Here is a 22,288-nt window from a genome sequence, read left to right as displayed (position 1 = left end):
TTAATCTAAAATTGTTTAATTTTAATTTAGTTACTAATAATTTTAATAATTTTAGTGTTACATCTTAGAATAACCATTCTATCTCCTTCTGAATCATTTAATTAATAAAGTAAAGTGGCAGTTGACCTCGTAAACAAATTAATTATTGTATAAATGAAGTTTTGAATAAGATTAATGAGTGTGTAAATGAAGGTTTGAATAGTAATAATTATGGGGTGATTTTAAAATAAAGAATATATTTTTTTTTAAATCTAAACTTAAAATTAATGGTTGTTATTATTATCATTATTAAAATAAAAATAATAATAAAAGACAGAAATCCAAACGTATGACCATACATTATTATTATTGTTCAAATAAAAAATGATTTTGTTTTTTTTTTTTAAAAAAAAGTCATATTTTAATAATTAAAAAGAAGAGGAAATGGAGTTGGTCACTTCTCCTTTTATTTTTATTATATTGTTAGTACGTTTTTAATCCCTACCTCTCATTTTTTCTTATTATGTTTAAGTTGAATTTTAATTTTAATTTCATCTTCTTCTACCTAATCGATACATAACTACTACCATTTTTAAATCTTAAAATTTTCAAAAAAGTCTCCCTATCGCTTTATATACGCTTCATTTTTATAATATTCAAAAAGTCTCCAAATTACTTCGTACACGCTTCATTTTTATTATATTGTGAAAATATTATTTTGAGTACGTCAATAGTAAATTTACTCTTAGAGTTGTGATGTATTTCTCAAAATTTTAACACTGGTACGAAAATGACTAAATTTAGTGTTAAACTCATAAAATTGCAGATAGAGAGCTAAAACGTTTTTCTTGAAATTCTTAAGGAGCATTAAGAGAATGGAGTTTGACTAAACGTGTTTTCAAAAAAATTTCTATTTAATTATGAAATTATTATTGTAATTTATTCCATATTCTAAGTTTTTTTTTTTTTTTTTAATAAATAGAATTATTATTTTTATACTTTGTTGTATGAATTGTAATTTTTAATTGTTAGCTTTTTTTTGATACTTATATATAAATTTTTAAAACACTATTTACCCCTCCTAAAATTGTCATAACTATTAGTCCTACCATTTAATTGGTTATATGGATCTTTTTCATTTCGATGTGCATGATATTGTTTCAATTTGATGGAGTTGGTCCAATTATCAATTTTTTTTTACCAACCCGAATCTAGATCGATTCATCAAAAGGTTAAAGCCACCCGAGTTTAAGGGGAGAATCTATGTGAGAATTCACATCGGTTGAAAAGGGAAACGAAACATTCCTTAATAGACACGTTTTAAAATTGTGAGATTGACAATAATATGTAACAGAGACAATATTTACTAATAAGGTTGGAGAGGCAAAAGTTAATGCAGAGGGGCACCAATGAAATTTCCATGTTCCAATATAGGTGGATACGTGGATACTTACCTATGACGAGTGTCTAACTAAATACTGAAACGGATTCCTTATTTGGAAGAGGCAAAATCCAACTTTTATTTCTAGCGTTGGTTCCTTCTCCGAAGCCGCACACCAAAACACCAGCACTTCACTCATCTCTTCAAACAATAAAAAGCACCAATTTTCCTGCTGCTACTCACAAACGCCTTAAACTCCGACCAAAATGAAGCCTGATTACCCTGCGCTGCGTCACATCTCCAACTGCTTTGTCAAACCAGAATTGGATTGCCTTCCCCAAGAGTCGAAGCAGCCACTACATTTGAGCCCTTTGGATCTCCCCATGCTTTCCGCCCACTATATCCAGAAGGGCCTCCTCTTTCACAAACCCCCCGAAGCCTATCACCATCCACACACTTTTATGCCCAATCTTCTTCACCGCCTCAAAGCCTCCCTCTCCACCGCTCTCCTACAGTTCTACCCACTTTCCGGCCGCCTTGCTACCACCATCAACGACCATCCACCTTCCATCTCGGTCTATGTAGACTGTGTTAACAGCCCCGGAGCCAATTTCATCCACGCCGCCCTCGACACCACAATTTCTGATGTTCTCTCCCCCGTTGACGTGCCTTCCGTGGTTCACTCTTTCTTTGACCACGACCGGGCTGTCAACTACGACGGTCAAACCATGCCTTTGCTCTCCATTCAGGTAACGGAGTTATTGGACGGAGTCTTCATCGGCTGTTCCTTCAACCACGTCATCGGCGACGGAACCTCCTACTGGAATTTCTTCAGCATGTGGTCTGAGATTTTTCAAGCACCTTCGAATCAAATTTCGCGTCCCCCAGTTCTTAAGCGTTGGTTTCCTGATGGGTATGGTCCAATTATAAATCTCCCTTTTACCCACACCGATCAATTCATCAGCAGATTCGAGGCGCCTCAACTTCGTGAGAGAATGTTCCACTTTTCAGCAGAATCAATTGCAAAATTGAAAGAAAAAGCCAAAACAGAGTGCGGCAGTAAAGGAATCTCCTCCTTCCAATCGCTGTCTGCACTTGTTTGGCGTTCCATAACACGAGCTCGTCGCATAGCAGAGGATCAACCCACCATTTGCATGATGGCGGCGAATGGCAGAGCAAGATTAGAACCGCCCTTTTCTGAAAACTACTTCGGCAACGTATTTACAGCAGTGAAAGCGGAAGCAAAAGCAGGGGAGTTGCTTGAAAAAGAGCTTGGATGGGCGGCGTTGAAGTTGCACGATGCTGTGGTGAACATCACCGACAAGAATTTAAGAGACTCACTTGACCAATGGCTGCAATCTCCTTATACTTTCCAATTGGGTCGATTTTTTAGTCCGAATAGTATCATGATGGGGAGCTCGCCGAGGTTCGATGTGTATGGGAATGTGTTCGGAATGGGAAAGGCGGTGGCGTTAAGAAGTGGTTATGCCAATAAATTTGACGGCAAAGTGTCGTCATTTCCAGGAAAGGAGGGAGGAGGAAGCATTGATTTAGAGATCTGCCTTCTCCCGCAAAATATGGCAATGCTGGAATCTGATTTGGAGTTCATGAATGTCGTCTCTTCCTCGCCTTTTCAGCCCTGTGAATCATGATTCTATGTCATAAAATATGCAACAAATCGTGTATTTTTCAAGATGATTTGATTTACTTTGAAACCCACGAACTGCATTTTGAATGTTTTTATCTTTGTGAGTCTAGAATGGTTGTTTTTCTTCGGAAATGATCCACCCCATTCTCGATGCTTTCTCTTATCGATATAAGACCCCCACCAAATCTACCGGTTCGGGGAGGGGCCTAGTGACCAACTAACGTGGGATTTCACATTTTTTATTCGGATCTTTCTACCAGATAACTTGATTAAGATTGCTTAAATGACTCTAGCATGCCAATAGAAAGTAAAAAATGATTATATATCCTATGGTCAAATTGGAAGATCAATTAGAGAAACAAATTATTCTTTTGTAACCTAATAAATAGGTTTAAAATCTTGATTTTGGACTTACATGCTTGTTTAAACTAAGTTTAAATAATAAAAGAATTTGACAATTGGAAGATTTATTTTTGATGCCGACGGCAAAGTTGAAAGGTAGTTGTCATAATATTTAATGTAGACTTTCTAACGTTACATCTTATGCATCCAAATTATCTTCGTTTACATCACTCGCACTGTTTTAAAAGTCGACCACGAATCTTCAATGCCTCGTAAAATCGGAGACAATTGGTTGGTAACGCTTGCGGTTCAATCTTGTCTTCTCTTGAGCTTTTTTATTTTTTTATTTTCAAATAGGATTGGTCAAAATTGATCAGCCTTCCTACACCTCTTATTTAAACCGACCAACTCAACACGACACATCGGAACATTGATAGCCCGGCGCCTCATAAATCCACTCTGTTCCGACAATATGATTCACTACATCTCAGAGTGCTTCATCAAACCTCACACCATCCCCGAACAATCTAACCATCCATATCACCTTTGCCCATGGGACCTTGCCATGCTTTCTATGAACTACATCCAAAAGGGTCTGCTTTACGCCAAATCTCCGGCCACCGTCGACGACGGCGGCCGCTTCATGGACGATCTCTTGAAAAAGCTCAAACACTCACTCTCAGTTGCCCTCGTTCATTTCTTCCCACTTGCCGGACGACTCGCAACGATTTCATATGAAGATGAAGGCTCTTCCCTCGTTTATGTGGACTGCAAAAACAGCCCCGGAGTCAAATTCATTCACGCGCGTGTCGACATGTCGAGTTCTGATATTCTTTCACCCTCTGACGTGCCGTTGATTGTCGAATCGTTCTTTGACCATGACAGAGCAGTCAACCACGATGGTCATTCCAGGCCGTTGTTGTCCGTTCAGGTCACTGAATTAGTTGACGCCGTCTTCATTGGGTGTTCCGCTAACCACACCATCGTCGACGGAACATCGTACTGGCATTTCTTCAACATGTGGTCCGAAATATTTGAAGCAGAGGATGACAGTATTTCAATTTCACGCCCACCGATTCTGCAGCGTTGGTTCCCGGAGGGCCATGGTCCAATTCTAAAGCTTCCATTTACGGACCCTGATCAATTTATTAACAGATTCGAGGCGCCACAACTCAGCAAAAAGTACTTCCATTTTTCTTCCGAATCGGTGGCTGCACTGAAAGCAAAGGCAAATACAGAGTACGAAACCAACAAAATCTCCTCCTTCCAGTCCTTATCTGCGCTGATTTGGAGATGCATAACGCGAGTCCGTGGCCTACAGCCAGATCAAACCATCGGTTGCATAATGGCAATAAACAACCGATCAAGATTGGAGCCACCCTTATCGGAAAATTACTTCGGGAATTCGATTCATACAATAAGAGGAGTAGCGACAGTGAAGGAGCTACTGGAAAACAACCTTGGATGGGCGGCGTGGAAATTGCACGAGGCTGTGGTGAACCACACGGATAATGTAGTGAGAGGTGCTGTGAAGAAATGGGTGGAATCTCCGATGATATACCAAATAGCCGGAATGTTTGATCCATCGAGCGTGATGATTGGAAGTTCCCCCAGATTCAATAAGTACGGGAACGTGTTTGGAATGGGGAAGGCGCTGTGTCTTCGAAGTGGGTATGCTAACAAGTTCGATGGGATGGTAGCGTGTTACCCAGGTTCTGAAGGAGGAGGAAGTATAGAACTGGAGATGTGCCTTCCGCCGCCTGTCATGACTGCTCTCCAGGCTGATCAGGAAATCATGGATGCTGTTGCAGTTTCATTTAGTCCATTGTACTAAAACCTACATTTCTTTTGATTTCATAATAAGAACCAAGTATTTTTACCTCTCAACACCTAAATCAAAGGGGCACTTCAACCAGTTTCATTTAGTTTTATCCCTATGCTAAACAAAGGAAAAGACTACAAGAAACGAGGGAAAAGAAACCCTTCAATGTACAGATTTATTTCATTCTCTAAATATTTGTATATTAACTATAAATCAAAAATAGTTAATATACAAATCAATATCAAGATGTGGAGTCATAAATCGTATGACAGCCCTATGAAATGTTTACAACATAGTGAACAATTAAAAGGAAACAAAAATACATAATTATCACGAGAAGTATATATGAATTGAGCATCGTACACAAGGTATAACTTTACATATAAACTTCCATACCTATGAATTTTGAGGATCGACACAGAGGGCAAATGGTAAGCTTACTTTCGCACTCCTTGCACAGGCAGAGATGTTTACAAGGCAACAAAAGCATGCACACTTCATTAACCCTGCAACCCTTACAGATCATCAACTCCTTCATATCATTGCTGTTGCTGCGAAGCAGTTGAAAATCAAGTGACTGACCATTGCAGCACGATGCGGTGTCTTCAACCTCGCTATCCCCACATCCTTCCTTGCTATCCCTGCTTTGAGCATACACCTGCTGAAGATTTAACTTGAGGGCCGAGATCATGTTCTCGTTATATCTAGCCCGCTGCTGCAAGGCACCAGCTTCCACTGACAGCTGCTCCATTCGGTGTTCGAGCTCCATGTTTTTCTTGTTAATACACTCCATCTCCGCTTCTTTTTCTTGTAGTTTCTGAATAATTTTTTCCTCCACAATCGAGAGAGTTTGGAGTTGATTGGCTTGGATCTTCTCCAATATGGTATGTCGCAGCCTATCACCCTATTAATAGAAAGAGACATAGAAGACGAAGGTCTATGGTTAAAATTCAGGAGTCAGGACACACACATAATTGAAACAGCTGTGAAAGAATTGTTGGTGCAACAAACATCAACAAGTAAACCATATTGAAATTTACAAGATGAACCAAGGCCACTGTGAACATTGATCACAAATAAAACTATAAAACCAACAAGGAAACGCCATATGGTAAAGGCACGCACAATGCATCATAACAGTGACTTCCAGAAAGTTTAAATTCAAAAACTGACATAACCCTGATAAGACAACCATGAAGGGTTGATCTAATGGTCAGAAGGGCAAGCTATGAACTCCAATCTCTATAAAGTCGTTGTTTCAAAGTTATGGCGACTATCTATCTTGAAAATTAAATATGCTAAGAACGCGTCAAAATCAAATATTATAGGGTTAAGAATTACTCCATCTGATTATGAGGGTAAGATGATGAAAACACTCGTGATTAAGCAAAAAAAAAACATGACAAGACGCTTGTTCGAAGCAGCTTGAAAGATAGATATGTTAAAACAGTATGTTAATCCGGACCTGAATTTTGAGGAACTTCTCAATATCTTCATCCTGCTGCTGTAATTCATGATCGATGTCATCGCCTATAAGAGAGACCAAAGGCGAGTCTCCTGTGGAAGCCATTCTGGTGTTGTCAAGCGATAAGCCCAGTCCTGTTGAAACAGGACGCGCTTGCAAGAAGTCAATGGATGATATTTGGGAATTGTTTTCAAATAGATCTTGTTCCTTCAATCTTTTCTTCTTGGCTTCTAAGCCATACATCCAGTGAAAATCTGCTGCGCCATCACTGGCGTCCGTAGCAGGGGCTGTATCTGGTGCAAACCCGACTACATGAACTAGAATGACGAAAAACAACAAAATGGTAGTCCAAAATTAAATCCCATGAGGCTGGTCCCGACACAAATAATGAGCTGAAGCGTTCAGTGAAAGAAACGAAAATTAAATCCGAAGTCTTCAAACAATCTCTAATAAGTTATTAACCCTTATAAGAACAAACTAATAAAAAACGATTACTGCTTTGAAATCCGCCCAAACCCAAATTTCCAGTAAAACTAAGAGCTGTCAGGAATCAGAAAAGTACACAATAAAAGGAAAGAAACAAAGGAAGTAAAAGCAAACTTACATGGAGGAACATAGGGAGGATGCTGGGAATGATCCTGCAAATTCAAGGGGTTGAAATAGGAAATTGGTTGAGAAGAATGACCATCGGCAGTGTACAAGTTCCTGTAATTAGAGATAGAATGCAAAATTAAAAGAAGGCAGAAAACAATCGAAGCTCTGTGAAGGAGGGGCGATCGCTAGGGTTTTAAAGAAAACAAAATTTCTGGTTTTACATTGTGGTGAATAAGAATTACCGAAATGATATAGATTGATGATGCTGTTGCTGTTGGTGCTGCGGTTGATACTGTTGTTGGTACTGACTCTGAGGTAGAGCCATGGAGTCGATGAATTACCAGAGAGAGAAAGAGGAAGGGAAGAAGAAGAAGAGGAAAGATGGTAGAGAGGAAGTCGATAGCTTGTCTGACCAATACGCGACTGCGGAAAATTTTGGCAAAGCTTCGTCAAATTTATTAGACGCCCCTTCAGGACTTGGTTTCTGATCCCATACACGTATCGTATTCTCACGGCTGGGCCGAATTTATGATACGGGCTTGTAAGGCCCGAATTTTGGATTCCTCTAAATCGGCCCAACATGAACCCTGCTATGGAGGAGAAAAAGCTAGGCTCAACTTTCCGAAAACCCTCTCTAGGCCCGGAGAAGGAAAAGCTAAACCCAAGTTCCAAATCGGCTCCGTCGGCTCGGAGGAGGAAAAGCTAGGCCCAACTTCCAAACGGCAACCGTACGCCCGGACGAAGAAAAGCTAGGCCCAACTTTCCGAACGGGCTTTCCAAACGGGCTCCGTAGGACCGGAGGAGGAGAATCTAGGCCCAACTTTCCGAACAGGCTTTCCGAATGGGCTCCGTAGGCCCGGAGAAGGAACGGCTAGGCCCAACTTTCCGAATGGGCTCCGTAGGCCCGGAGGAGGAGAAGCTAGGCCCAACTTTCCGAACCGGCTTTCCTAATGTGCTACTTAGGCCCGGAGGAGGAAGAGCTAGGCCCAACTTTCCGAACGGGCTCTGTAGGCCCGAATTTTTTAAATATGAAAGTAATAATAAAAAAATAAAATGGATGAACTTTTGGGTAATGATGCCTTTGAAAGTGATGACAAACTGGAAGGTGAATATGCTAAAACCATTCTATGCTATGTTCATATCATTATTATATTTTCTACTTCCACTCCCATTTCTAGTCATACCTTTAATAATAAATCATTTGAAATTCTAGGTTAGATTAGGTTGTTGAATTTGATTATTTAAAAAAAAAAAAAAATAGAGTAGATACAATCTCAAAATTCAAATGTCATACATTTACCACTCACAACATATAACTAACATTGGTTTCACAGTATATAACTAACATCAGTGATAAATGTTAAATATTATCTTCTTAAGAGGAAGATAGAGCTAAATTGGATTGGGTTGTAACCACACTTTTATATAACCTAACAAAAAAAAATCTAACTCAAACCAACCTTTATAAGTTTTCTCTAAATGTTTGTGAGATCCCTCGTTAGTTGAAGAGTGGAACGAAACATTTCTTATAAAGGCGTGAAAACCTTTCCCTATTAGACGCGTTGTAAAACCGTGAGACTAACCGACATAAAGGGCCAAAATAGACAATATTTGCTAATAGTGAGCTTGGACTATTACAAATGGTATTAGATCCAGACACTGGACAGTGTGCTAGCGAGGATGCTGAGTGTCACAACCCAACAATGGTTGTACCCCCAAGTATGTCATCGAAAACGATTAAGTGGGGGAGAATTTCACAACCTAACTATGTTGTGACCCTCACGTTGTGACAAGAGAAGCGGCGACCCTTAAGTGGCGCCCATCCGGCCACGCAAAGGCCTAAACGAGTGCCATGATGCTACCGAGGAGAATGGTGTATCATCTAACGCACCACACGAAGTGGACATTGAAGACAAGTTGAGACATAAGCAAGATAGAGACATCGAATAGACAAGAGGGGCAAAGATAGGCTTGTTGACGGGCCAGGTAGGATCCCGAGCCTTAACCGAATTTGTGCATACAGTTCAGGAGTCAAGTCCGTCCATATGAAATATGAATACTCGCCAAGTTTGGTGTGAATCGGACACCGGACGGACATTGCACGATACCGTATGACCGTTTGCCAAAATCATGTCTGTAAGATTGAAAATGACTCCAAATGTACTACAGGGGTACCATAGTGTCAGCTCTCCACCATCCCTAGGCCCTATGGCACATACGTGTGTTACAGTGTGGGCGAGCGTGCCGAGACGGTATGGGCATGGGAGGGCTAATGCCTCAATAGAACCCGGATGAATGGATGTTCGAGAAGTCCCGATGAGATGAGCGACACGCGGGTCCATTCTCGATGGCATGACCAAGCAAGTTATGATGGCCGACGACATCCCGAGACTCAGGATGGTGTCAAGACATAGGGACCATGTTGATGGGGATCAAGATGACAAGATGAGATGCAACGTTGCATTGAGAGACCTTGGCCCCGAGTAGAGGGAAGGTCGAGCCGGATGACTTGGCCTCGGCGTGTGTGGTTGAACAAGCTTAGATTCCGCACAAGCGATATTCAACTGGCGAAACAAACCTCGTCTATGGTCTGACAAAGTCACAAAGCCACGGTGAAAAATATATATGGGACTTAATTTCCCTTAAGGCTGATCGTGAGCGTGTCAAGATCATGACGCCACACGGTAAAAAATGTAGGACCGTGACACTGAGCCTCCAAGGAGATGGACTACGAAATAGATTGTAAGCTAGGATATGTTAGCGATGGGGTTGGGCGGTTATAAAAAATATCATTTGGTATGCTAGGAAGGATTTTGTCTCTCATGTTCTTACTTTGTTTTGTTTCTTGTTTTTCTCTGTTAGACCATGCATCTAAACCAAGATCCATGAGCAACTGCCTTTTGTTTTTTAAAATACCCACAAGGAAGAGGGGCAGGAAGAGCAAAGGGGGAGTTGTAAGCCCAATTCAATTTGGTTGGGTTCAATCATCCAATCCTCCTCCCTTATTCCCTATAAAGCTGTTTTTATTTACTTTCTGCTCCGCTGCTGTGACTTCCCCCTTCTTCCACTTTGTATCTACTTTTCTTTCTTATGCGCCACTTTCTTCTTTTTCCTTGTACACTTCCCAAATACCTGACTCCAAACCATTTCATTCCACCACCTTCAAAATAAACACATATATTCTTATCTTCATTGGAAATGATGCCGCTTTTCTTCTTCACAATATTTTCCAGGTATTCAAAATTATTCACCAGGTCTCGGGTAATGAATGGCCCTACCATTCCAGGACATGTTTGGAATCGACTCATTCACCAGCTTGATCTGATTGAATTGCCTAAAGGGTTTTTTTTTTGTTTGTAATATATACATTCCATTTAAAACAAAATAAGAAAAACAAAATCATCTCGATCATTTGGGGTTTCTTTTCTTGAATACCCCATGATTTGATCACAAACTCACCATTTATAGATGTAACAAACAGCCATGAATTTGCTACTAGAATTCCTTTTGTGGGTTAACATCACGGTGTAGGGCAGGTGAGAAGCATCATTAGTCCCATCTAAGCTTCCCCACCACGATGCATGTTGCCACCGTACTTCACTGTACTCAAACTTCATCCATCCATCCACCCATTTTAAAGCTTCCAATATGGCTTTTTCATCAAATAATGTAAATTGTGTATTGATGTTTATCAGCTCAAACGGAAAATGATACAAACATTTTTTTTTTTTGAAGGGTAATTTTAAGATAACAGACTGATGTCGTGGTCTGTAAAGTGGAGAGAAGGGGATCTTTAACCCTTTAACTAAAGGTGGAAAATACAGGAAAAAGTAGAAAAGATGATATGAGTTGAAGTTGTATGCTTTTAAGGATATCAACAAAGTGGGTTAAAATTTAGTTTGTTTTAAAGTGTATAGGTGTGAGATACACGTTGGTTGCAGTGCGATATTCCATATTTGTTGGAGAGTGAAATAGAGCATTCTTACATACGGGTGTGAAAATCTCTCCCTAACAAACACATTTTAAAATCTTAAAGTAGACCATATCTTTTATTATATATGACATTAGATACAGACATTGTGAGATCTCATATTGGTTGTAGAGGGGAACAAAGCATTTGTTATAACGGTGTGGAAACCTCTCCCTAGTAAACATGTCTTAAAACTGTGAAACTGACGGACGGAAGCAAACCATGGTAGGAAAAATAGAAGCGTCCAAGTAGATGTCTTTAGTGTTTAGGTAGCATTTTGGGTAACAGGAAACTCCTTTTGGCGCTTTAGATTAGGGAAAAGATGCATTAAAGCGTTGGAGTGGGCGAAGGAGTTGCAACTTTTTTGCATGCAAAGCCAAGTCCTTCATTATTATCCTCACATACAAAACTGTCCTTTCTAAAGAGAGAATCTCTTAAACAACTACCAATATGGACTCCATCTTACACTCTTTATTCTTCCATTTATTTCTATATTTTTTTTCATTGGGCTTTGGAAGAGTTGTGTGAACATAGCGATATAAAGGCGACAAATAATGATGGAAAAAGAGGTGAAGAATCTATGAATATAATAAAGGGTTGTATGAAAATGGCGATATAAAGATGGCAAAACTGATTTGATGGGTATGGACTAAAGTTGATTAGTTTAGAAATAAACCCAAAACCCCATTCAAATTAACTTGTGTGTTAAATAATAACTTAGCTTTACACGTAATTGATGGAAACTCGTCTCTAATTAGATGCATCGCTTCACGTCCTAGAAACAAACAAACTTTGCTTTTATTCAACACTGCCCTTTGATTGCCACAATAATTGAACCCAACCCATGGCTTTAGCCTCTTCGGATTCTCGACTTTCTTATCGCAATCCAGAAGAATTAGAAGATAAGTTCATGATGTTGAAGGGGAAGATCACGAGTTTATAAGTAAGAAATATTATCTCTATTGGTGCAAGACATTTTGATGAAAGTTTATGTGGAGTTTCGTGTGGTTCTTTTAACATGACATCAGAGTCATACCCTTAACTTACTTATGTCAATAGAATCCACAAGTATCGATCAAATAGTGTACTTTGTTCGGTAGAAATAAAAATGATAGGGGAAGGAATTAGTAGGAGCAAGAATACAAGGTTTTTGCCAAAAATTAAGGCTCCCCATGAGCATGTCAGATGTATAAACGAGCAAGAGAGTGAAAAGATAAGATAGAATTTGCAGCATAAACAAGGCAGGCTGCACTTAATTTTGATGCTGTCATTGCTCAGTGAGTCAGACAAAAGAGGTTGCCAACACGAAGACAGAACAAACAACCTTGTTGCTTTGTCTTGTTCTTTTGATTTTTGATTCTCTGGGCTTTTACAAACAAAACAACCACACATCAGTGTTTATTATAAACCAGTAAGTACTTGTACTCTTTAAGAGTATTCAATTCAAAACCACAGAAATAAGATCTTTCAAGATTCAATCATCTCACCAATATTTCAAAACCAAGAAATCAACCGTCCCCGTAAGATCCACGCGGTGCCTCCGGTGGGTCATTCCACAGCTGCGGCGGCGCCGGCGTTCGAGTGATTTGGTTGCTAAACACTTTTATGACCGAATTGATACTTGTTTAAAATTGCCCCTTCCCCGCCATGGGTGAATATTTCAAGCTCTGCAACGTCTCAGCCTTTGCCCATTCCCTCTGCCATTTTGTTAGTTAATCGTCTACTTCAAGGATGTGATTGATCCTCCCCTCACACATCTGCTTTTGTGTTTTTCTCCTCAAATTAATTAATCCAAAATATTCCTTTGTAAATTAAAACAAACTCCCTTAGTTCACCACTCATTTCTCCTTATTTCCTCTGGACTTGTTCTTGCAAAACCCTCTACACCGCCCGGTAACCACGCCGGAGATGTCCATCGGTTCCGTCGACACCGGCTGGCCTGAGAGCAAGAGCTTCACAAATAACAACTAAACGACGACCACTGCGAACCCATTGGATAATACCCAAACCCCAATTCTTGATGATTCCAAAAAATCTCGTCATCGCTTCACCTTTTGCGATGGGAGCCGGTCGGGCAACGGTGGCGCGTGGTGAAATGATTTGGGTTGAACAAATTGAATAATTGGGAGTGGTTTATACGTTATTTTTAATTCTTCATGGAGTGAGTGCGATTGAAACTTAGAATGTAATTAAATTTCGAACTCAAATGTATAGAAAAATAAGAAAATATTAATGAACTAAAGAACATGTCAGACAGGAAGAAAGACAAAAGTTGGGTAATGGTCCGCTAAATCGCTGCCAATCAGATTCAAAAGTTTGAAATAAGCATATTCCATCTTGGTTGTTGCCATTCTAATTAAGTTTTTTTTTTTTTAGATGCAACGAATCTTACGAATGATCTGATATCCATGGCCTTCTTTCTGTGTTCCAAGGTGACAAAAGGGCAGAAGAAAAGACAAGTTAGAGGTCTAAGATGGGCTTGTGAGGATATCATGATCTTCAGATCTTCTGCATTACACCCCAACAAATTGCAAATTTATCTCAACTTTTTTATTCCTAAACAAGATACCTTCTTTTATCCAATTACAAAATTAAATATCACAACCCAATTAGTAAAAACCTATGTTAGAACGAGCGAAAGCAAGTCAAACATTGAGGAGGACGTTGGGCTCCTAAGGAGGTGGATTATGAGGAGGAGAAAGAAGCATTTCTTACAAGGGTGTGGGAGCCTCTGCATGGTGGGCTTAGATTGTTATGCATATTAGAGAAATAATGATGAGGAAGGGACCCATATGGCATCAAAATCGTGTCACGGAATCCCTTGGATTGGGGAAGCAGCATAACCAGCCTTAGATAAATGGGACCAATATTTTTTGAAATGCCTTTTCTTTAATCTTCATCACACTCACTATGAAAAGAAGAGAAGAGAAGAGAAGAGAAGGAGGGCAAAAAAGTTTTGATTTGTGATGTGCATGTGATCCAACAGCCTTTATGCTCCCTCTCCATATCCATATCCATCTCCATCATCATCATCATCATCAAAGCTAACACAATCCTCCAAATCCAAACGCCAAGATCAGATTAGCAGATTCATTACCAATCTAAAATCAAAACCTGATGATATCCTAAACTCATAGTAGTTTTGAATATCCCAAACTCAATTGAAATGTATGGTATGATATGATACTTGTTTTCCAGATTGTGGGTGTCATGATTGCATGAATTAAAAGCAAAAGGTAGTAATAAGTGAGGATGAATGGTTGCTTAGATTGAGGTTCATAATAAACACATGAATCCCTCATAATCATCAAAATCACAGACAAATGTGGGATGTCAGAAATGGGATGTGTATAATCTAAAGTTGTTAAAAGCTATAAACTGAGGCATTGCATCTTTAATAAAGGATGAGAAAGAAAAAGTAGAGGTAATGGAGAGGAAAAACAAAGCTACTATTTCTCTGCTTTTGATGTAATTCAAAAAGTGGGGGTTAAAATTCATTCTCTTTTCTTGGGTACGCAAAAAATAGAAGCCTAGTAACTCTAACAAATATTTTCATTCAAACAAACCCTTTTCCAAATTTAGATTAGGGAAAGATGTTTCTTTTTCTTACATCTTTTCAAGCCAGGAATCTAGCTTTTGCAAAATCAAATTTTCTTACTTATTATATAACATTTACTCTCATCCATGGATTCCACCATAAAAACCTAACTACTTTAAAACAGTATTCATTGTAACAGCTCACGTACACCGTTAGCAAATGTTATACTCACCAAATGTTATACTCTTTGGACTTCCCAGATTCTGCTTTAAAACGCATCTACTAGGGACTTCCTCCAATCGATGTGGGACTTTGTCTATCCCCCCTTCAGGTGCTGGCCCTCTTTCCTTCCTCCAATCGATGTGGGGCCTTGTTCTCTATCCCCCCTTCAGGTGCTGGCCCTCTTTCCTTCCTCCAATCGATGTGGGGCCTTGTTCTCCTACCTAACCAATGTGGAACATCACGGGGCCTTGTTCTCCTACCTAACCAATGTGGAACATCACGATCCATCCCCTTCAGGGCTAGCGTCCTCGCTGACACTCTTTCCTTCCTTCAATCGATGTGGGACCGCCTCCAAATCCACCCCTTTGGGGCCAGTGTCCTTGTTGTCACACCGCCCCGTGTCTACCCCCTCCGCCTCCAAATCCACCCCTTTGGGGCCAGTGTCCTTACTGGCACACCGCCCCGTGTCTACCCCCTTCGGGGAACAGCGAGAAGGCTAGTACATCGTCTTGTGTCTGGCTCTGATACCATCTGTAACAGCCCAGATCCACCATTAGCAAATATTGTCCTCTTTGGGCTTTCCCTCTCGGGATTCCCCTCAAAGCTTTAAAACGACCCTTATATATAAGGTGGTTTGTTCTGGGACATCACATTCACATCGCTTTTATAAAAACAAGGTTTTAGAACGTGTCTACTACGACCAATGCCTGGTTGCATGGTATAGTTTTTTAATACTGAATTATTTTTTCAGTTGATTTGATGCATGGCCAAAAGTTAAAGACGGATGAACTCACCACCGAGTACAAGCAGAAGAAAAGTTAAGTGAGTTCATATGCGTTAGAACAACCAGACTTTACACGTAATTGATGGGAATTTGGTTGATAGAATGAAGAATATAGCTAGGTTTTTAAGTATTATTTTTGTTGATTGGAAGTGGAAAGGAAATAAAGGCAAGGAAAACGAATATGTTTTTATAGAATTGGGACATACAGATGTCCAATCCCATAAAACACAGTGGAGAATTGGGAGAATGCTAGCTTTTGGTACATAATAGCAGCAGTAAGTCAAGCTTACATCTTTTCTTGTCCATCAATTATTATCAGAATGTCTGTTAGAATTAAGTGTATAATTAAGAGTATAAACATAAGACAAAAGGGAGAGAGAAGGTTGTGTTATTATTGTGGGGATTTAGATTCTTTTCTCGGGGGTAATAAGAGCAACGTTAAATTGTGCAATTTTTTATCGCTATTCCCTGTGTGCTTTAGGCTGTCTGTTCTTGAAATCCCCACACATAAAATAATATGGTAGCGGCGGTGGTGATGTGTGAGAGAGAGAGAGAGAGAGGAAGCTGGGTACGGTGGTGGGTGGCGTTGTTTCACTTTCACTGCGTTTTTACATATTAGAATAGAATCTTCTTGCTCTTTGCCCTCTTCAAATAAATTAATTAATTGGCAGCCATGGGTGGTGGGGCTCGGTAGGATCTGTCTCAGTTGCTGACAACCTGAATCAAACCAAATTTATATATATATATATATATATAAATTAATTTGTTACTGTTATTAATCAAAATTAGATGGTTTAATTAATATGGGATTAGGAGAGATTAGTATGAGAGTTGAGGGGTAGTGGAGGAGAAAAGGGAAAAGAAGATAAACATGCTTAATCAAACCAAAACAACAAAGCTTGAAGCATCAGACTGCCCCATACTTACTGCACTCACCTCAACAACAATACAAAAAACAAAACCCTTTCTTTTTTTACCTTTTAATTATTATTATTATTATTATTATTATTAGGAAGAGGACTGGGTTTTTCCGTGTCAGCCGCTGCAGAAGAACCAGAGAGATCAGTGCGCAGAAACAGAGTGGGAAACAAAAATATGGACAAAAACTCATTAACCTCAACCAAATTGACTTTACTAACACAAACAAGAACAAAAATGGCCAAAGGGATTGTATATTGGATAAGCCTAAGATTGTTGAGAGACTAATTACACGTTCCCTTAGTTTTACGGTCACTATTTACATATTCGTAAGATGATAATTTATACCCATTTCTACTGATTATCGGGAATTGAACTCTACAAATTACTTTGACTCAAGAGACCCTCTCCAAATGTAGAGATGTCAATTGGATCGAACCGAATCTGAAAACTTTTTTTTGTCTCGGTCTCCTCTTGAGACAAATCCGAGTAAAATTTGGTTAAATGGATATTAAAAAAAATGATATGCCTGAAATAAAATATATTTGGTGATATATATATATATTCAATTTTACGTACATAATAGTTAATTAATTTTGGGTTTTAATATTCCAACATATACAACATGGTTTCATCGATAAAGAGAAGAATGAGAATGATAATAAATAAGATAGCACTAAGCACAATGTGATAATTAATGAAGTTCAACCTATTTTTTCGAGCATTTAATTTATTTTAAAATAAGGAATGGGAGTGTTTTGGCAATTAAGAAAAGTAATAAAAAAAAGATAATATCTCACCTTCTTCCAAATTTTATTTTACAAATTTCATATTTATGTGATATTACTGTCTCCAAACTTTATATTAATAATATTATAGGTTTCTTATCAATACATAATTAAGGTCAGTTTTGTTTTGTAATTTTTTTTTTTTTTTTTTTTTTTTAAAAAAAGTGCGATATATTTTGTTTGTGGATTTTCCAATAATGAGAAATCGAAGTGGGCATGCATCATGAAAATAATCAGCTACAAATCTATTTACAAATAATTACTCATCATTTTCTTACCCATCTGTATGGTTTTGGACCCTACAAATATTTATTCTAAATATGTAGTTTTAAGAAATCATTACAAATGTTTTTTTTTTATATATAAAATAATTTTGAGATATAATTTATGATGTTATTTTTTGAGAAGCCACAGTGAGTAAAAAAACCCTAATAAGAAAGGAACTGAGTGTCTAATTTTCAACACTCATATAAATTTTATTTCAAATTATTTAATAAATTCGAGTACGATCGTATCCGCCCAAGTTCACAACTTTTTTTTTAGGATATCTCTTCAAGATTTTTAAAATAAGCTGGTGACGGAGAGGTTTCTACACACTTGTAAACAATGTTTTGTTCTACTCTTCAACCGATGTAGAATCTCACAATCTACTCCTTTCCAGCGCCCAGCGTTCTCGTTGGCACTTGTTCCTCTCTCCAATCTATGTGGAATCTCACAATCCACCCACCTTTGGCACCCAGCGTTTTCGCTGACACTCGTTCCTCTTTCCAATCGATATGGGATCTTATAATCCACCTCTCACGCTGACACACCACTGGTGTCCACTCCTTTGGGGCTGAGCAGCTAGCGCACCGTTTGGTGTTTAGTTCTGATACCATTTGTAACAGCCTAAGGCCACACGCTAGCAGATCTTGTCCTCCTTAGGCTTTCTTTTTCGAGCTTTCCCTTAAGGTTTTTTAAAACGTGCCTATTACAAAGAGGTTTCCACACCCTTATAAAAAAAGTGTTTTGTTCTCATCTTCAACTGAGATGGAATCTTATAATCCACCTCCTTTGGGGACATCATCCTCGCTAGTACTCGTGGGTCCAGCAACTTTGTTGGCACTCGTTTTTTCTTTCCAATCGAGGTGAGAACTCACAATTATAAAATTGTAATAAATAAAATTTTATTCCATGTCACAATCATTAACATAATCAAGTATTGATAATAGACATGTTGTTATACCATAATCATAATTATCCCTAATAAACACGTAAATATATATATATATATATAGTTTAAGTTAAAGATAAAAACAAATATAAAGTATTATTATTTAACTTTTTTACATATGCGATCCCTCAACCTATGTGTGTGATTAAAGGTACTCATTGCAAAAAAGTTTGCACACAATATTGTTGAAATCATGAGGGCCGTAGTAGTAGACACACACAAGCGTTTCCTATACATTCCCCTTTTGGCCTTTTGGAATTTCAATCCATCATCATATCACCAACAAAATTCAAAACTTTCTTTTTCGCCCAAAAGATTTAAAAAAAAAAAAAAGAAAAAAGAAAAGAAACCCCATACACTAAAAGTATAAAGAAGAGAGAGCGAGAGATTCTCATTTCTTGGACGACTACAAAGAAAAGGAAAGCTGTAAAAAAAAAAAATTAAATAAAAAAGAGTTTATTTATGGAAACTTTTGAGGCCAATAATTCAACCACCTGAACTGGAAGGAGTAAACAGCAATGGAGAGAGAGAGAGAGAGAGAGAGAGAGAGTATTGAAGTTTGGAATATTAAGAAGAAGAAGAGAAAAGAAGGAAATAGAAGAGGAGAGGAGAGGAGAGGAAGGAAGGGCGCAGGCTTTAAGTCCCATCACGTAGTTCGATGTATGCTTTACCTTATTATATCTGTCAATGCCGCACACACACAGAGAGAGTAGTAGAAAATGATGGGGGATTCGAATTTCGACACGCCTGCCCTGCCCTCTCCTGCCTTGCCTTCGGGTGCTCTTATATATTAACAACAAAAGCTAACTTACAAATCCTAAACCCCAAACATTTTCATTTTCATTTTTCATTTTCTCCTCGGGAACGCATACAAACACACCTTTTTACCATTTCACTTTTTACCTAAATGCCCTCCTTCCTTCCTTCTCCTTCCTTCTCCTTCCTTCCCTTTCCATTTCATTTATGTATCTCTGTTTCAGGAACAGACAGTGTTTTAATTTGCTTAGGTGTCAGCATTTATTATACTGCAAACCCAAACTAATAGTCCACGTAAAAACAAAACTGCATGTTTGTGTGTTCTGTGCCTAATAATAATAATAATAATAATAATAATAATAATAATAATAATAATAATAATAATAATAATAATAATAATAATAATAATAATAATGGTTATTCAATCTTTGGCTGCCTGTTTTGCTTTTAATTTCTATGTTGTTTTTGTAAAGTGAGTATGAAGCATTTTGATTATTGGGTATTCTATATACTATACTTACATACACTACTTTTCTGTGGATCGCTCTTTTCAGGAAATCAATTTCTTTGCTTTCAAATTCTCAATGTAAGTAATTAAGTTCCTACCAAAAGGGGCTTTCGGCTTTGCCCATATGCAACTAAAAAAGGGTTGACCCACTCCAAATTTCAAGTTTTTTTTTTTTTTTTTTTTTTTCTTTCTTCTCTTTTGACTGTAAAATTTTGGAGTCAGGAATTGAGGGTGATTCTTAAGTGGGTGCTGGAGGGATGAATGTCAGTAGAGAGAGAGAGAGATATAGAGAGAATCAAATCAAAAGATGAAAAAAAAAAAAAAAGGAGATCAAGGAGAGATGGACATGTCACGGGTTTGTCTTGAAAGGCCCTTATTTCACAGTTCAACACAGACAGAGAGACACATATTCTCTCACACCCAAACAACCAAATTAATAAACCAAAATTGTTAATATAAAATAAAAAAACTAACTGCACGGTACCCACCACACGACACACTTCTTTTCCTTTCTTCCGCTTTGTTTTTTCCATCCTAAATCCCTCTTTTTTTTCCTCTCCCTTTCCATTTCCACTTCCATTTCAAACTCTGCTATCTAGCCCTTCCCCTCCCCTCCCAAAAAGACTCTTCCTTTCCCATATTATTCCAAATGGCTCTAATGCTTGATAATTGCGAAGGCGTTTTGCTCTCTCTAGACTCCCACAAAGCCATCCCAGCTCCCTTTCTCACTAAAACTTACCAGCTCGTGGACGATCCCACCACCGACCATATTGTCTCATGGGGCGAAGATGACACCACCTTCGTCGTTTGGCGCCCTCCTGAATTCGCCAGAGATCTCCTCCCCAACTATTTCAAGCACAACAACTTCTCTAGCTTTGTCCGACAGCTCAACACCTATGTAAGCTCAACCACCTTCCTCCATTTTATTTCCTCCATTTTATTTTGTTTTATCTTTTAATTCTAATCCTTAAATGTTACCTNAGGGTTTTAGAAAAATTGTGCCGGACAGATGGGAATTCGCCAACGAGTTCTTCAGAAAAGGAGAGAAACATTTGTTATGTGAGATCCATCGACGAAAAACCGCTCAGCCTCAAGTCACCGTCAACCAACACCACCAATCTTATTCCCCACTCGGTCTCAACGCTGGCTTCTACCATTACCCCGCTCGAGTCAGCATCTCACCCTCCGACTCCGACGACAACCCCAATTGGTGTGACTCGCCGCCGCTCTCCTCCAACAACAACAATAACAACTTCAACAACTCCGTCACTGCCCTGTCGGAGGACAACGAGCGTCTCCGTCGAAGCAACAACATGCTGATGTCAGAATTAGCCCACATGAAAAAGCTCTACAACGACATCATTTATTTCGTTCAAAACCACGTCAAACCCGTCGCTCCAAGCAATTCATATCAATATTCAACCTCTCTACTTTCCGATGGCTTCCCGGTCGGACAACGGCAGCCGAATCACCACCTTCTCGGATACCATCCGACAAATGCAAAACAAGTTTCCGGACAGACCCATTTCGTGGCCGGCACTCCAAACAATAATAATGGTTCATCAAAAAGCTTCGTGACAATTGTAGAAGAGCCAAAAACGAAGCTTTTTGGAGTGTCGCTTCAATCCAAGAAACGTGTGCATCCGGAATATGGTTCTAATAATATCGTTAAAGAGAACAACAAGGCTCGATTGGTGCTGGAAAAAGACGATTTAGGGCTCAATCTCATGCCCCCTTCCGCTTGTTAGTTCATCTTCCTCTTCTCTAATTCTCCAATTCCTTCAATTTACAAAAAAAAAAAAAAAAAAAAAAAAAAAATTTNTTTGTTAGTCTCTCTTAGAAGATGTGTGCGTGGGTATGGCTGTTTGTGATAGTAATGTAAGTTGTATGTATATAACCCTCAGCGATTCTATTGCTGTCTCTTTTCCCCATAACCATTACTGTTGCACTACAGCTCTCGATTAAGAAATAGTTTCTTTTTTCTTTTTTATTTCCAATCAAATTCCATCATTTTTCTCTTCTCTTCCGCATTCCATTCCTTGTGGGTGTTTGTTTTAATGGGTTTGACCTGGAATACTTCAGCAACATTAATGCGAGGAGTACGAAAAGGGTTCTTAAATGGAAAGTTTTTTGCTTTTCATTTCACAGAAAGAAGCGCAAAATATTTTCAAAATATTTGGATCCAGTAATAGTACTAAATATTTTCAAAAAAGGACATTGAATTAAATATTTTAATAATCAATGAGAAATGGAGGGTTTAGGGTTCGAACCAGGTAAGGTAGAGTGATGATTGACTGGAAGATAAACCAACCCACTTTGCCGAAATGCCACTCTCTTTTATGCTTTCCCTTTTGTCTCTT

The 22,288-nt window shown here is 38.7% G+C and overlaps 4 protein-coding genes across 4 annotated transcripts; 3 read left to right on the top strand and 1 right to left on the bottom strand.

Moving 5' to 3' along the window:
* The first annotated feature begins 1,482 nt into the window (after nt 1–1,482).
* On the top strand, nt 1,483–3,114 carry LOC111787470 (uncharacterized acetyltransferase At3g50280-like). Its single transcript, XM_023667435.1, has one exon. The coding sequence runs from the start codon at nt 1,627–1,629 to the stop codon at nt 3,010–3,012; it is 1,386 nt and encodes a 461-aa protein (XP_023523203.1). The 5' UTR covers nt 1,483–1,626; the 3' UTR covers nt 3,013–3,114.
* Nucleotides 3,115–3,535: 421 nt separating this feature from the next.
* LOC111789269 (uncharacterized acetyltransferase At3g50280-like) lies at nt 3,536–5,237 on the top strand. The gene has a single exon (XM_023669987.1). The coding sequence runs from the start codon at nt 3,823–3,825 to the stop codon at nt 5,182–5,184; it is 1,362 nt and encodes a 453-aa protein (XP_023525755.1). The 5' UTR covers nt 3,536–3,822; the 3' UTR covers nt 5,185–5,237.
* An 85-nt stretch (nt 5,238–5,322) lies between these two features.
* Nucleotides 5,323–7,669, bottom strand: LOC111789270 (probable BOI-related E3 ubiquitin-protein ligase 2). Its single transcript, XM_023669988.1, has 4 exons — nt 7,474–7,669; nt 7,242–7,342; nt 6,638–6,954; nt 5,323–6,076 (listed from the first exon to the last, which is right to left on the bottom strand). Exons 1-4 carry the CDS (start codon nt 7,554–7,556, stop codon nt 5,549–5,551), a joined length of 1,029 nt encoding a protein of 342 aa, XP_023525756.1. The 5' UTR covers nt 7,557–7,669; the 3' UTR covers nt 5,323–5,548.
* A 12,757-nt stretch (nt 7,670–20,426) lies between these two features.
* Nucleotides 20,427–21,740, top strand: LOC111788920 (heat stress transcription factor B-4-like). Its single transcript, XM_023669499.1, has 2 exons — nt 20,427–20,826; nt 20,912–21,740. The coding sequence occupies exons 1-2, from the start codon at nt 20,578–20,580 to the stop codon at nt 21,674–21,676; spliced, it is 1,014 nt and encodes a 337-aa protein (XP_023525267.1). The 5' UTR covers nt 20,427–20,577; the 3' UTR covers nt 21,677–21,740.
* Nucleotides 21,741–22,288: the final 548 nt, after the last annotated feature.

This window comes from Cucurbita pepo, chromosome LG02 (assembly GCF_002806865.2).
Source record: "Cucurbita pepo subsp. pepo cultivar mu-cu-16 chromosome LG02, ASM280686v2, whole genome shotgun sequence".
Lineage (NCBI taxonomy): Eukaryota > Viridiplantae > Streptophyta > Magnoliopsida > Cucurbitales > Cucurbitaceae > Cucurbita > Cucurbita pepo.
The sequence above is the reverse complement of the archived record's forward strand: the minus strand, read 5'-3'. Positions and strand labels throughout refer to the sequence as shown.